Genomic DNA, 16,529 nt, shown 5'->3' with positions numbered 1-16,529 from the left:
TGTATTCTATCTGGGCATTTTTGGTTACTAATGGATGAGTTTTCCTTCTGCATAAGGGTATCACTTTGAATTTCGGGAGACTGGTTTGGATTTTCCATTGTTTTTCGTAATTATTTACCGTTTCTAATTCCCGCCTGGTGTTATCGGCCTGTAGCGCTCGCGATTTTCCTTGATGTGTTGTTATTTGAGTGATGTCATCTGCATACATACTATCTTCGTTACCAATTCTAGTGGGAGGCGGGGTGTCACTTGTGTAGATAATATATAGGGTGGGGGAGAGGACGCTCCCCTGAGGGACTCCACTCATGAGTGCGAAGGTATCTCCTGTGTGTTGTCCTACCCTCAGTCTGGCATTTCTGCCGTCAAGAAAGTTGCAAAGCAACTTTTCAATGTTGGTGGGAAGTCCAAGTTGGAGGATATTATGTTTTAGACCGTCATGCCAGACTTTGTCAAATGCCTTCGCTACATCCCGGAGAGTTAGATTACATTGTCTACTACTCCCTGCGGCTCTGGCTATGTTTTCACATGCCATGGCTATCACTGTTGTGGTGGACTTCCCTTTCCTGAACCCGAATTGTCTACAGTTAACTCTGTTTGTTGTTTCCATGTGATTTCTCAGACGGTTGTTGATGATTTTTCTAGTATTTTTCCAGGTACTTCGAGGAGGGAGATCGGTCTGTAGTTTAGTGGGATGGCGGGGTTCTTTCCTTGTTTTGGTGTTAGGGTAATAATGGCCTCTTTGAATTTAGATGGGAAGTAGCCCGAGGCCAGGCAAGCGTTCATTGTGGTTCTCAGTCTGTCCATCCATGACCGGGTTGTTTACGTGGCTGATGCCTGAATAACCAGGGGCTTTATTTTTGGTATTGGAGATGGCTCTGTTGAGTTTTTCCGAGGTGATTGGTTTGGACAATGGGCTGTCCACTCTCAGATCCTCCCATATGATTTCAGGGGAAGGCTGAGTGCGGTGTGTCTGGCCCCGGAGTTCATCAAGGACGAGCTCTTCGTGGGTACCATCGAATCCCCTATTCTCTTCATTTGTGATTCGGAAGATGTTCCTCCATATGTCCCTGAATATGGGTTCTTTGTCTTGGTCGTCATATATTTTGCTTCCTACGTGATCAGTTATATATGATGGTTCGTCACGGCTACAACCTTTCAATCTCTTAACTCGACGCCAGAACTCTCCTGGATCGTTGTATGTATGTGAGAGTTGTTCAACTATTTCGGCCCATTTAAGGTTGCTTTGTTCCAGAGATATCTTTTGTTTATTTCCTCCCGAATTCTTCTGTATGTATTATAGCTTACGATGTCCCAGCCATGGGTCTCGGCTCTCTGTTGTAGCAGTTGGAACGGGTTTGTGAGGGCTATGAGTTCTGGAGTCTGTTGTGGGTGTGGGAGAGTTCTGTTGCTTTTGAGAGGGGTGGCCTCCTGGTAGGCTGTTCCTATGGCTTCACACCATGTGTTGATTTCTTCGTCTATTATGTTCACCGGCTGACTGTCTATGGTCTGTAGGATTGTCATGTCCTTGGCCTCAAGTTCGGCTGTAGCTTTTTCGTTGAATAGGTCCCAGTCGGTCTGCTTGGCGATTCTCCGTGGTGGAGCTGGTATAGTTATTGGTGTTGCTGAAATAGTCATGATTATAGGTAGGTGGTCGCTGGAGGTTACAGGGCCTTGTTCAAAGAGATAGTTATGGAAGCATCTGCCGTTTGTTATTGCTATATTTGGAGTAGTGGCCGAGTTCCTACTGTAGAACGTGGGGAAGTCCGGGCCTATTAGTTGGGCTTTTTTGTTTGTTATGAAGCCAGCGAGGCCTCTTCCAACATTGTTAGTTGTCCTCTTACCATCTAGTAGAGGATGTCTGGCGTTCATGTCTCCAATGATGTAGGTTGGGTGGTGGTATGATAGGAATCTGTGGAAGTCCTCGTAAGGCAGGTAGTCCCTACGTGGTGGGAGGTAGGTTGTGGCTATTATGATTGGCCCTGTGGTCAAGTCGATTTGAATAGCCAGAGTTTCAGAGGTGAAGTCGTCTATGATTCTGTGGTGGACATCTCTCTTTATGGCGATGGCCACCCCGTCATTTGGCTCCTCTGATAGATTGGATTTATGGATCCTGTAACCAAATATTTTGCATGCAGGAGGGGGGGTGTAGGACCTTCAATACCCACACAGTAGTGGACGCGGGTGGTAGACAGACAGTAATCCCGTTGAGAAGTTCAGGCAAGATACTTCTTCAGTTTGTATGTGAAAAAAAGTGGTAGAATGTTTGAAAGGTCTAGGTAAGCTACTGGAATAGTTTAAAGGTGTAACTAAATCTGCTTAATAACAGTAGCATCGTTAGACTTAAGCTGATGAGATACGGGTTATACTTGACATTTTCTCGGGTCTTGAGTCGCTCGTGTAGGTCACAGCCTGGATGTTCTATACTGGGTCCTGTCAAATACATTGGTTTAACATTAGCTGTGATCTAGTCGACAGCTTAATGATCTTAAGGTTGACCGTACATGCCTTCTTCACTGTGTACTACGTAACATCGAGTGTAGTGAATGTAAGTCTGGTTTCGTAAATATACCTTACTAGGTTACATAGTAACATCCTTGATACATTTACGTAGTGTCTGGAAGTAATAAATTACAATTCCTGTGTCTAACTGATACTGGAAGTTGGTCTATTACACAGGAAATGAGGTCCAGCTGACTGTGGCGTTACTCGGAAATTTATGAGGTTGCGTTAATGCTGGTTTGTTGAGGATGAAGTTCGCACGTTAGACAAATATATAAGTATATTCCCGTTCATTGTGGTACTCGGCCTTAACACAAAATCTAAAGCCCAAACTACAAATTAGTTAAAACGTGTTGATGAGGTTTATTTTGGATATGGACGTAAAGGACCATAAAATTGGTCACGAAGTCCTGCAGACAACAGACATGTTAAGTATGACAGGTGAAGTGAATCGGCAATTTAATTATGTTTATAAGATCTCCAGTGTCTGTGTCCAGGTTATTTTATAAGTTACAGTAAACTTTGTAAGGAAGCGTAGTAATTGGTCAACACCGCCAAACAATAAAACACTGGAACAGTATACCTAACCATATTAAAAACAGTAATAGTATCAGACAATTCAAAGTTGTAATTCAAAATAATACAACCAGTGAAGTTACATCAATAGAAGATAAGGATTTTTTTTATTACTAACCAATGAATGTTGTGTTTGTTCGAGTCGACCAAGTGTTTGTTTACCCGTACTGTTTACACTCGGGGTACATCAGTAATTTGTTAATAAATATACGAGTTCTAATCCCCGAGGTCTAATTATTATCAGCAGCGCGTCTAAGGTGTGTTTTTGTTTATCATTTATAGTGACAGCTGTAGCCTCTGACGATTAGTTGTCCGTTGGAGTGATAATGTTTTCAGATTATAGACTAACACCCATCCGCCTTCCCATCCACCCACTCTCTTACTCCCGCCCTCCCAAGAGCCAACGGTACAGAAGTAAGAGATATTTGATAAAGATTGAAGAGGTTTCGATATGCGTCTTTGTCTGGTAATGGAGGAGGTAGGACTCCATGCATAACTTTCACTCAAGAATATACCAGACAAATTAATCGGAATAAATAGTTTGGTGAACCTTTAGTCTGTGTGTTTAAGTTGTTTGTTTTATGATGTTTTATAGGTGTCTCGAATGGGTACTGTTTGTTTGTTTTTGTTTTTTTTTTCATTAATATTTTCACTTTCATTGTTTAGTGGGTAGGTGTTCTTCCACTTTCACTTCTTTCGCTGATTTTCTCTCCCTGTTTTCTTAATCTTTCTTAAATAGCGATGCCAGTTATTACTTATCTTTAGTAGTGGATCACAGTTTAGTTAAGAGACGGGAGGTAGTTGTGAGGATCCTTTAAGCTGAGTCTCGTCCTCTGCTGTAGGTTGTCAGCCTTACAACACCACCAGCCTCCCTGACGTCCGACCTTCGTTACCATGAAAGTTATTCGAAAGTTTTAAGTATTAATTAACGCTAAGAGCCAGAGGAAAAGAGTAGGTGGGCGTGATGGGAGTTCAACTGCAGGGCATAAAGAGAAACTCGGGTCAAAGGTCAATAATTACGTCTTCTTCCGCCTTGGGATGACTTCCTTCACATCCTCCTCTTTGCTCTCTCTCTCTCTCTCTCTCTCTCTCTCTCTCTCCTGGTCTTGAGTTATGATCTTCACCCAATAATACCAAGTTAGGAGCACTTTGTCTTAGTGTTTACTCGTATTTCTGACCCTCAGGCGCAGTATACTGTTACTGTTGGTCTTATGATAATCTGTCCAAATTCTCGAACATTCATACGAAATTTTCCCTCGATATGAATGAGAGAACGAGGCCGTTTTAGCTGGTATCTTTATGATCTAACGTTAATATAGCAGTTAGGGACGCTCTCTCATTTCAAGTTACAGGAAAAAATTAAAGTACCATCATTTGGGAATCTATGTCTGGCAGCCGAGAAAGCTTGAGAACTTACGAGGTTTAATGTTTGGGCAAGGCGTCACTGGACCTGCCTGATTTACAAGGCTGTGTTGTAATGCTCAGGGATGATGGTGTTCTTTGGCGTCTCGTACTGGGAATGGGTCGTGTCAGATTCAATGACTGAAGGATGACATGAATGTTTGGCCGAGGTACGATTCTGAACTACAACTTGGTTGTATGTATTGTATATAATAGCAATTAATGTCCCATTCAGAAGAGGTGTAGGAGGAGGAAGCGAAGTTAGTTTTAGTTTAATAATACTGTAATATTGGAAAGATTGAGAAACAATTTTGTCCAATCCGGGCAGTTCAGTCAGGTTTTGATACTGAGGGTGCTGTCACTGATCACTGCTAGAGCTTCATGCACAAAAGGAGATCCTGCCCACTTCCCTCACCCTCGACTCTCTGGCCGCCGTTCCTGAACCTTTCGTGGTATGAGGTGACGACCACACACGAGCACATATTGTAAAATCACTACCATTACCATCATCAACAATCATTATTAGCATCAAATAATTTTAGAATTCCATTACTCTCTGAGATTGAGGCATATAATGACATTAAAATACAATACTTTATCAGTTATTATACACAAAGAGCTGAGGTTTAATATACAACCAAGGCACCGCGTCACACCTGATCAAAAAGTATCTGTGCAGTTTGGTCAGGTAAATTTCTTAATGATCAGTACACCTATTGCCGCAACGTAACCACCAACACATTGTTCGTAAGATTAATCTGATCTATTTTCTTCTGAATGTGCATAATAATAGCAATACTTCCTATGGATAAAATAGGAAATGTCACTAGCAAGCGACATATGGCATTTTGCAATATTCATCGTCTGTGGTGTTAGGTTGTTTCACAAGAATTTAGATTTTTTTTTATCGTGTACACATAGATGTCTGTGTTGACACTTTATTTATAATACATTTGTATGGTGTTGACACGTATAATAAATGCTTGAGAGAATGGAGAGGACTCGGGCACTACAGCTAAGCCTAACCTCTGGCCAATATCCTGTAAACACCACTACACTCCGTCCACCTGTATAATGACGAAACGATAAACAAGACAGACCCGGTAGAGGCGTCCTTGTTGTGGGTGACAGCCACGATAATGTGCTGCGTCATCGTCACTACCTAACTATATTCTCTTTTTCTTGTGTTTGCAGGTGAGTGGTGAGGAGGATGGTGAAAGGCGGTGAGTTTGTGAACCTGAGACGTGGAAGCAGGCCCTATGTTGTTTACGTAACTTGGAAATGTACTTTAAGTTCTTTTGTAATAAAACTGGCAAATTGAAGCTTCAAGTTTAAATGATGCAGAGGAGGTGGAGTCCAGACAAATTGACTCCCAGTAGGTTCCTGTCTCTTACTGTAGCTGTGATGTCAACAAGTGGCACAGTGACAGATTTATCAATGATAATTTATCACTCATCCCCCGAAAGTGTTTCAGGACCACGAAACCAACAAACGAAATAAAAAAAAGTTGTGACACACTTATAGTAATATGATGTAATAAGTTGATGATGATGAAAACGATTGATGACTGAACATAATGAAACGGTCAACTGGGGAGAATTTGAGTTTGATGTAACCTATTTCTAAAAAAAAACTTATGGGAACTTTTTAACGACTAATTTGACGTATAAACTAAAAGCGAAGATATTATTTAGCAAAAGTATCATACTGATATATTAATAAATTGTAAACTTGGCACCTTGTTCACCTTCATCGTGGTGTCGCTCAAAAATGTTAAAACATTCGCCTCACTAATCCTTAGGGGCTATAAATGAACTGTAATGGAAGAAAATTCAAGGTATCGAACTGTTTTGAATTTTTTCGGGATTTATCCACCAAATTTGGTTATAGTCCAGTGTTATTTGTTCATGTTATTAGGTTCAAATTTCCCGCACGTACTAACGGACACACACTCGTACGCAAGGTCCTATGGCAGGCATTCCGAAATACTGTTCCTCTACCAAGACGTCGGGGTTAAACTGTGATATATATTGTAGGAAGTATGATTTTTTTTTTTTTTTTTTGCTGATTATGAGAGTGGAGAGGCGTTGAGAACAATGGTGAGTGGTAGAGGAGCCGTGAAGTAGGGGCTGGCGTTACCTCAGCGGGCTTCTGCTTCTTGAGGTAGGCAACCGCTTCCTAGCCTTTCTTCGTAGTGCGTAATGTTTCTTCGTTTTACTTACCATCTTCCCACCAGGTGTATTGTTTGTAGATAGTTCTTAAATCTGGCGTAGTTTCTTAACGTGAATGACTTTAATCGAATGAAATACTTACATGGTTTATCACAGATGCTGTCATTGTCACGTGGATTGTGGCTAATGGGCGCTATGTTTACACTAGATTTAGTTATGTATTTTGTCATTATTTACATTACACTGACTTTTAATTATTTGACTAGCTCACGTTTGTTGTCCTTCACCTTAAAACCGCATGTGCCCAGATGCCTCCCCCTCCCCCTGGTTCTGTAACTAGCCTACATCCCGTTAAGATGCTGGTGTCATGTCGCAAGTATGCACAGTCTACCGTTTACAAATCGGTGTCATGTTTGTAATTAAGTTTCCTCGTCTGGTTCCCGTTATTTTTAAGGAAGTCTGGAGAAGGCAAAAAAAGATAAATGCCACCCCACTGTCTACGCTGTAACCAAATGTATATGGCGGTGGACGAGTGCTGGTACACGTTATTACAGCGAGAGCAATTAATATTGTCCGCCATGTCTGGTTTGCCATATATAACGCTCTTGATGAGAATTATAAATGTATGGGATGGACGATGAGGGTGAGCAGTTGGTGGAGGAGGAAAAAGGACTTGGGTAGAAGAGGAGTGTGGAGAAAGAGGAAGAACAGGGTGGTGCTGGAAGTGGTGTGGGGTTGTTGCTTTAATAACCTAAGGTAAGTGGGAGAAATATGTTGTGCAGTATGGTGTTTATTGCGGGTGTGTGCCAGAACAATACGAAGGAGTTTCTTAGTGGCTCGTGTCGTGTTACAAGTTAAAGGAACATTGATATGAAGAAAAATAGTATTTATATTGTTAAAAATAATGCCACTAATAGGATGTCAAAAGAAGTATAATAAGGTGTAACGAGGGTAGATAAAGCTCTTCAACTAGCGTAGTTTCAGAAGCTCCTCCAAGGTCTTCTTCTCATTCACAAGTCCAGACACAGGTTCTTCAAATGCTATTGATGTTTCTTGAGGATGAAAACTATTTATAACTTTTCTTAAAATATCGCATAAGTTGGACTGATAATATATCCATTATTTTTCACAGGAACTGGTGGGGTCAACGAGGTCTCGAGTATGGAGAAATCTACTTTTGGGCACTGTGGGGATCATGCTTGTTGTGGCTGCTGGCATCGCCACCATCATTCTCACACGCGGGTAAGATCCTTTAAGAGTTCTCCTTGAATTGTTTGATACAAGAAGATCAACACAAACAAGGTAATAATACAGTACAGTAGTTAAATTAGCCTTATTCTGGATGCAGGAAATGTAATTACCCAAGATATTTTTGTATCTAATTTTAATTGATAACTTACCATTAACCAAGCAAAGTTACATTAGTTACACCTGGATAATGAGAATGGAGTACAGTACTGAAGTCACTTTCAAATTGCAAAAAAAAATATTGTATACAGTACCTGTATTGTACAAGTTAAATCAACAACTTAATTTAAAATTATATTAAGTTTATTACTGTGCTTACAGCTCGTCCAGTTTAGCACCAGCTACCTCAGCTTTAACGGCCACTCCGGGTGGTATAGCTTTAGGAGAGGTGCTAAATGGAACCTTTTCCACTGATTCCTTCAATGGCACATGGATTTCAGGTGAGTGCATGGATACTTTATTGATATCATTTTATTTGTATGTGTATCAAAGTTACCAAAGATAAATACAGTGCAAAAAAGTGCTGGGATGAATGCATTTTTGTGTGCTGGCAGTGTTCATGTCTGTATGGTCATTGGTACGAAGAAATATTCATTGATTAGTATACTGTTCTGTATTACAGTACATCTACTTTTTCTTGTAAAAACAGGAGGGGGGAGGATTTGTTTGACTGTCCCAAAATTTAAAAAAAAAAATCTTACTGTTGGGGCTACATGAACATAATTGTCTACTGTTATATGTTTAAGAAAAATTTGCAATAATGACAGAGAACAACCATTAAAAAATAGACATCACCGGTTGTGTCCATCTTGTTCACTGAGGTTGCATGGTTACAGAAGAGCCAGTACCATAAAGTATTTTCATTTACAGTACAGTATTAACAAGTGCATCTAGAGTTACACAACTTGTCACTCTCCATATGTAGCTTTCCTTATCACTATATCCATCCTTGTTCCATATCCATGTAGTCATACATTGTGTGGAAGTTACTAAACTCTTAGAAATAAGAAGTCATAACAATCTGTAGAATTCTTCAACAGAAATTTCAAAGCACCTGTGAGTCCATAACAGTTATATTGAAATGTTTGGTAAAGTTTCTCCAGTGTCCTGCCGCAAGTGTGATACCCAAAAGGAATGAGGCATCACAGGTATATATACAGATTGGAGATTAAGTACTGTATTAGTGCCCAAGTAGTCAAACTTATGAAATGAAGTTAAATCAGATTTTTCTAAATTGTTTAATTCCAGGTTTTCTTCAACTTGAAAATTAATTTGATGAGCACAGACTCCATTAATTATATAAATATACAGTACATGCACCAAAAGTTTATCATGTAGACTTAGTCACATTGTGATCAATCCTACCAAGATTGGTACAATTCTGTAAGCCTCTTCTGGAGTTATTTTGGTGACAGACAGACAAACTGACAAGACTGAAAACGATACTGTACTGTACTGTACAGTATCTGTACCCTGCCTCACAGTTGCAGGATGGTACAAATGCTGTTCTGAGGTTGAGACAACTGCAATGTTGAATGCATTGATTTGATGGTACAGTACAGTAATACTGTACATGCAGTACAGTATTTTCCAATTGGGATTAAAATGTTTATATTTCAAAATGGAGTATTGTGTAAAGATGTACTGTACAGTGTGTACTGTACAAATATTGGGAAAATTATTTTTAGGGAAAGATCAAAATTATATTTGGGACTTTATTTATACAATACAGCAGCTACATGTATGTCTGTAGATAAAGTCTGTATTTATTTTTCCCTGCAGATAATGAATTTTTATACCGGGCTGAATCGGGGGCCCTCAACATATTTACTGTGGACACCCTGTCCTCTCATGAATTGGTCAGCGAAACTGTCATGGTAAGTCACTTAGTCAGTGTTACTTTATCCTCTTCACCAATTTTTGGCTCTCTAGCCAATCAGGTGGTTGGTTATTTCTCTGTCATGCATCTTTGGCAAGCACTGTACTTGTACTGGGTATGCTGTGGCTTTAGAAAGTATTGTACCTGAACATATTTTGAATTCTACTGGCACTGATCTAAAATAAAGTCCTTCTACATTCACAAATATATATATATATATATATATATATATATATATATATATATATATATATATATATATATATATATATATATATATATATATATATATATATATATATATATATATATATATATCACTGTAGGGTGCGTGATCTAGGTATATGCTGATAACCACAAGGAAAGAAAGAAAACCGAAGTTCCCAAGCTTTAGTGTAATTCACATCTTCAGGGGTGAGTACAGACTAGAGAGTAATACAAATCAAGGTGTATATATACAGAGGAGGGTGAGACCAGGTCCACAATGGTCAGGTATTAGGTAATGACCCTACTAATCTTTAAATAGCACACAACGGTTGGGGGTCAGGTCAGATGGTCAAGTGGCCGGCCTTCTCACCTGATCACAAATCTTCTTAATTACAAAATTGTCCAGCTTGTACATGCCGTTACTCAAATTCATGTTGAATGCTTGGTATGTTTAATAAGATAGATTCTATGATGTTCCTACTATCAATTGAATTACATGGTAATATTGAGGAGGCATTATCCCAGTCAATGCAATGCTTGTTATCCCTCAAATGAACAAACAGAGCATTGGATTCCTGGCCTGTCCTAACACTGTATTTGTGTTGTTTAATTCTAGTTGCAAGATCTTTACCTGTCTGGCCTAAGTAAAACATATTACATTCCTTGCAAGGAACTTTATAAATGCAACCAATTGTGTTGTTGGTGGAGTTCTTGATTAACATTTGTTTAGTAACATCTCGATTTCCATTCACATTTTCCTTGTACTTTATTATGGTGTTCATTGATATGTACTACAGTATATACCAAAATAAAGAAAAAAGCATGAAGAATATTGTGGTACAGTCTAAGGAAAATTAATCTAACACAAAAACTCGTGGAATTATTAAAGGGCCGAGCGGCACACCTTCCTCTCGCTCTAATGGCCAGAGGGACATTGGCTTCCTACTGCGCTGCCACGCACACGGTGACCAAGACCGTCTTGGGGAAGGTGATAAGGCCCACACAAAGAAAACGACGTCTGTCAAATGGCGTCCAAAGTTCAGTCGGTTTCACTGAATAGTTTTTGAGTTATTTGAAAATACAGTATAGGCCATTGGACGCCACGTTAGTGTCGTGAGGCCGAGCATAAGTTTTTTCACTTTTTATGTTCGACGCCACAATAATGTCGTGCAAGGCTAAGAGGGTCGAGTCATTACTTTGACCAGTCTTGAAGCTAACAAAGATCTTGTAGTGCTTCACAGTCAGCTTGGTTCTTAATTTCCATGAATAATGAATAACTTGGTGTCTTCTGCAAACATTTGTATGGAGGAATGTACCCAGAGGTATTAGAATGACTACAGTTGGCTATATTATACTATAGATGAGTAAGGGGGGATTAAACATAAATGTATGAGCACCTCAAAGGACATTGTTCAGTTAAGTGTTCATACATGGAAGTACCTGTAGAGGTCACAGCCTCAGGTTGAAGCCATAATTTCAGAAAAATGTAAAGACAATCTTTATTGGAGCGAGAATTGTGAACTCTTGGCATAATCTGCTATGGAATGTTGTAACGGCATTGAGTGGGAACTAGTTTAAGACCAAACTTGACCAACACTGGTGCAGGTTCATATATATTCTAGTACATGCCCAGTTCTTGCCAACGGAGCGTAACAGTCGCATGACCTACCGCTCAGGCAACTAACAAGCTGATCGGTGGCGAAGAGGATAAAGTATAAGTTTGTTTTTCTGTTATCTAAATACAGTAAGAGTTTCATTTGTAGAGTGAGAAATAGTTCAAATTTAAGAGGATGCTGTATCCTAGTACGTATAGTATTGTAATGGAATCTGTAATTTTACATCGGTTTTTCAAAACCAGGAACGATAATTTTTTAGTTACTTAAGTATATGTACTGTATTGGGGAAAAAAGGCAAACCCAAAATAAAATCTAAATACAGTATGAGATGTAATTTACTTATTTACTTATCTTCATTGCCACACGTCAGCTTACTACCCTGTAGCTATAGTCGTCTTCTTTTTATTTTTTTATTTATTTTTTTTTTAGCTGATGGTACTAGGCTAAGCAGCACCCCCCCCCCTCCCTCTGAAAGCATGAATCTGTTTGTGACTTATATGGTAGATATTCTTTATTTAAAACTTTTCCCAGTCATATCTTGAGACTTAATGTGTTCAAGCAGTTATGTCTTTACATACATTAAATTCAGCATTAAAATGAGCCAGAACTCGGTATTTGAACATTACGTAGGAGGCGATGAGCTGCAAGAGGGCGGGGCTTGTACCGTCAACAAAAAATAAAAAAAGAATACTGTACAGTGCTTCACTATTATGCACTGTTGTAAGTACAGAGCATTTCCTTTCATAATCATAAAATATTACTATCATTTATATTATACAAATGATGGATCACATGTTCTCAGTGAACACTGTATCCAGTAGTGTATAGGTACAGTATCCTTTTTACAGTATGTGTATTGTATTTGCAATATGTTACTACTTGAAAAGTTTTGGGGGGAAAAATTTTGTTTACACTGTTGTAATACTATACTGTAATATGTACTGTCATTTGTTTCTCCAGAGTGGTTGGCGAGTCTTCAAGTACGTCTTCTCTCCTAGCAGGAAATACCTTCTCATTATCCATGATGTGCAGAAGGTCAGTTTAACAACTTAATCATGTAGTCTGTATAAGGTTTCTCTGCAGTTAATTATGCCATCTTAAATTATATACTGTACTGTATATATGAAGTTAAAAAAGAAATTGCAAATACATGACAATTAAATTTTAATTGCACGAATCGGTAAACAAGTATTTGTGGAATATCTGTATATGCTGGTATTGTCACTGACGAATTTCTTCTTTTTGTTTTCTTTTCAGCTTTTCCGTTATTCATACTTGGCTCGTCATACCATTCTCAACCTGGAGACTGGGTAAGTGGTAAATCTTGTTTGTGTCAATGAAGAGTCCGTTTTGTAAATGTAGAACAGTTTAGACTAATATCTAACGTTCCTTCATTGTTAAATTAGGACTATTTGCCCTGTGTGGGCACTTTTACTTATTTATTTTTATTTATTTTTTCACATTTATAAATGAAAAGGTGGATAAGGTGGCCAGGGCCACTACATTCCGTCCAGCTCCTATAATTAAACCACTCTCATATTGGGGTATGTGTCCTCATATTAGAGCTGCCGTATGTTATACCAAGCAGTGTTGTTGTGATGCCATTGTTGGCCCAAACAAATTTTGGGAAATTACAATGGAGATTCACCCCTGGATATAGACCTAAATGCCATGGAGATGGGCTACAGTCCTTGCCAAGTTTTGCATTGACCATTTTGGGCTGACACACAGCTACTTGATGATCCAGGAGCCCCAACCAGTATGTGAAGACTGGCCTATAATTATTTGTGGAGTGACGATTGCCCTGCTTGAATATAGGACTCGCATAAGCCATTTTCCAGTCACTGGGGAGTTTTTGCTCATCCAGGCATCTACAGAACAGGACTTTTGACTTCTTAACAAAATAATTCACTAGAGTTTTAAAATTAAAACTTCCTGAAAGCCTCGAATATCAGATCTCTTGCAGGGTGTTGTTGCTAGACCCCAGCAGAGGGCTAGACAGCCTTCATGCCACATCCATCCATCCCTCCCTCATACTGTACAGTATATGATTTCATAATTACACTCAGGGTATTGTTGTCACTCCTCCTGTGTTTACTGTATACAGTATGTAGGTCTGTGGGTTTGTCTGTGGTGTTAACCTAGATCTTTGTATTGCAGGTAGTTTCTCAACTTTTGATTAATTAATTTGAACCATAATAGGCATCATTATTACTTTTCAAGATTTATACATGTGGATTTTTTATGGATCACTTATTTAAAGTGCCTAAAAAAATTTCCCCTAGGGGTCCCTCAAATTTTGTGGCCATCTTTGTGCCATCAGATTTTTTTGGTTTTTAATCTGTAACTGTGCTCAGTCACACAAAAACATTGCATAGATTCAAGCACATATGGTAAGGAAGTTCCCTTTGATTTTGCCTTGTTTTTGTATACCCTAGTTGCTCAAGGGGTCTTTCATTAATTTCCAGGCTAAATTTGCATCAGTTAATTGTCAATACAATAAGTTATGGAGGATTTTGCAGTACAGTTTGTCTTGTATGATCTAGGTGATTGTGCCCACAACATGCTGTACAGGTTTCTCTTTCTTTTGAGAACTTGTGTCGTCTGGCCATACAGCTGATGTTGTAAACTGCAACAAACTACCTAATTAATAGAAAATAGTTGTTGTATCCTACTGTACATATTTTTTTCAAATTCTTGGTATTAGGGGAAAAAGTTGGTTATGTGTTTCGTGTGCTGTGGTCTTTGAGAATTATGAGCACGTATATTTAGAACTGCTGTTAGTAGTGCAAGAATGTTTAATGAATTTAAACCCCCATGGTAACCATATTTGATTCTGGAGTAAGGGAGTGATGTAGCACGTGTGTTAGATTTCAGTACACAATTGAACAATAAAAAGTAGAAAAAGATAAAAAAAAATGTAATCGTATATTAAATGTTTGTTTTTTTGTTCTTACAGGTGCTGTAACTGTTTATTTCACAATTATATTTTGCTTCCAGAGAAACTGTTCCACTTGCACCAACACGAGTCAGAACAAGGAGTGAACAACCACCTCTCCTCTTTGCTACCTGGGCCCCAACTGATGATGCTTTGGCCTTTGTCTCCCACAATGACTTGTACTATACTACAGGTCCTGACCTGGATACAATGTATAGACTTACTGACACCGGACAGATTGGTAGCATCTTTAATGGCATTCCTGACTGGGTGTACGAAGGTATTTGAGCCTTACGTTTCCTTGATTATGCAATACAGTCAACCCTCACTTTACGCGGTCCCACATTCCGCGTTTCCACGTTTACGCGGTGCCCTGCCGGAACCCAGGATGCTCACATTCCGCGGTGCGTGTACCCCTTTACGCGGAGAGCGGCTGGCGAGCCGCGCCATTTTTGGATCCAAACCTCCCGCCATGTTGTGTAAGCGGCGCGAACATGGTGCGCACAAGGTCGCCCAGTCATCAAAACATTACCGGTTCTTCACCCGCCACCCACCACAGCCGGCCCAAGTCAGTGATAGTGATAATTATGGTGAGGATATGGACTTGTATGGACTTTGGGGGATTTGACAAAGAGGCCCTGCAAGCCTCTGTGGTGGATAGTGATACAAGTGATACAGGTGAGGGCCAATAATCTGCCCTCTACCTCGGAACCAACCGCCCATCCCCGTGTGCCCAGCCATCTTTTCTACTTATGTAAGTGTTAAAAAACCTAATATTATTGATATTTCTCTTAATTATTAATTGTGTGTGCATACCATCATAAAGTTAAGATAATATTTTTACTACAACATAGTTGTGTGTCGTCAAAAAGTGGAGTTTGGGGGTCGGCCCGGTCTCTATTTCAATTAATCCCATATGTTATGTTATTCACTTTACGCGGTACCCTGTGGGTTACATTAACTGCGTAAAGTGAGGGTTGACTGTATACATTCTATAATTTAAAACTACAAGGTATTGTAGTGTTATTAGGTTTTGTATTGGTCTACAGCATAGACACCAAAAACAGTACAGTACTAAAATATGTACTGTACTGTACTGTATATGTAAAATAAATTCTTCTCTAGGTGAATTTTAAAAATAAATTTTACAGATATCTTGCCTCTAGGTAGATATTTCTTGTTTGATGAATATATAATTTGTGAGAAATGGATTGTGAGATACTGAATGTTTTTGATATAGAGAGGAAGCCAATAGTAGCAGTGAAGAGTTATTAATACAAGGTCGATTGATGCATACCCAGTACAGTATGTAGATGGAGAGTGAATGCTTTAGAGTGGAATTTGGAGTGAGAAAAAGATGTATTATGTCCCCATGTTTGCCTGATATTGCTATAGAGGGAATTTTGTGTTGAGAGCATTGTAGTCTTGGGCAACACGAGGGAATTAGAAGGTAACAAAGACTGAAGAGGATGGAAGGTAATGGAAAGGGGAATGGTGCTGTATGTGGCCAGTCTATTCTAACGTGAGGCTGCAAAGGAAAAGTTTTCCATGACAGAATTTAGAAGACTGTAAGAGAGAAACTGAAAGTGAATGTTGACAAATTTAGGTATTAGATGGTACATGAGGTGTTGGAAAAAGAGGTTATAGATATATGAATGAAAAAGGTTGGTAATCACTGGTATGTATATGGAAAAGAGAAGTAGTAGTTGTACAAGGAAAGGAGAGTCTGTTTAGGTGGCTTGGATATGTTAAGAAACTGGATATAAAATTGAGGATTAAAAGGCATGTGAAGGTGGTCATTTGAAGAGGATAGTGGATACCAAAAAAGAAGAGGAAGGACAGTGGACGAGTAACTGAGTAAGGGTTGAATATGTAAGTGTGCAATATATGGAGCTGAGAAAAGATAGGAAATAACATGGAGGCTGTGCATCATCCATCATGCTAGATAAAGGACGATGGGTTCTGGGATATTATAGATAGTGGATTGATAGCCT

The 16,529-nt window shown here is 39.2% G+C and overlaps 1 protein-coding gene across 1 annotated transcript in view; it reads left to right on the top strand.

Moving 5' to 3' along the window:
* LOC121874610 (venom dipeptidyl peptidase 4-like) overlaps nt 1-16,529 on the top strand; it is a 77,767-nt gene that overhangs the window by 45,248 nt on the left and 15,990 nt on the right. The window contains 6 exon segments of the mRNA XM_042378837.1: nt 7,780-7,889; nt 8,217-8,335; nt 9,678-9,772; nt 12,558-12,632; nt 12,855-12,907; nt 14,598-14,815. Coding sequence (XP_042234771.1) covers nt 7,780-7,889; nt 8,217-8,335; nt 9,678-9,772; nt 12,558-12,632; nt 12,855-12,907; nt 14,598-14,815 — 670 coding nt within the window.

This window comes from Homarus americanus, unplaced genomic scaffold (genome assembly GCF_018991925.1).
Source record: "Homarus americanus isolate GMGI-L3 unplaced genomic scaffold, GMGI_Hamer_2.0 scaffold34360, whole genome shotgun sequence".
Classification (NCBI taxonomy): domain Eukaryota; kingdom Metazoa; phylum Arthropoda; class Malacostraca; order Decapoda; family Nephropidae; genus Homarus; species Homarus americanus.
Note: the sequence above shows the minus strand (reverse complement) of the source record. Positions and strands in the feature narration are given on the sequence as shown.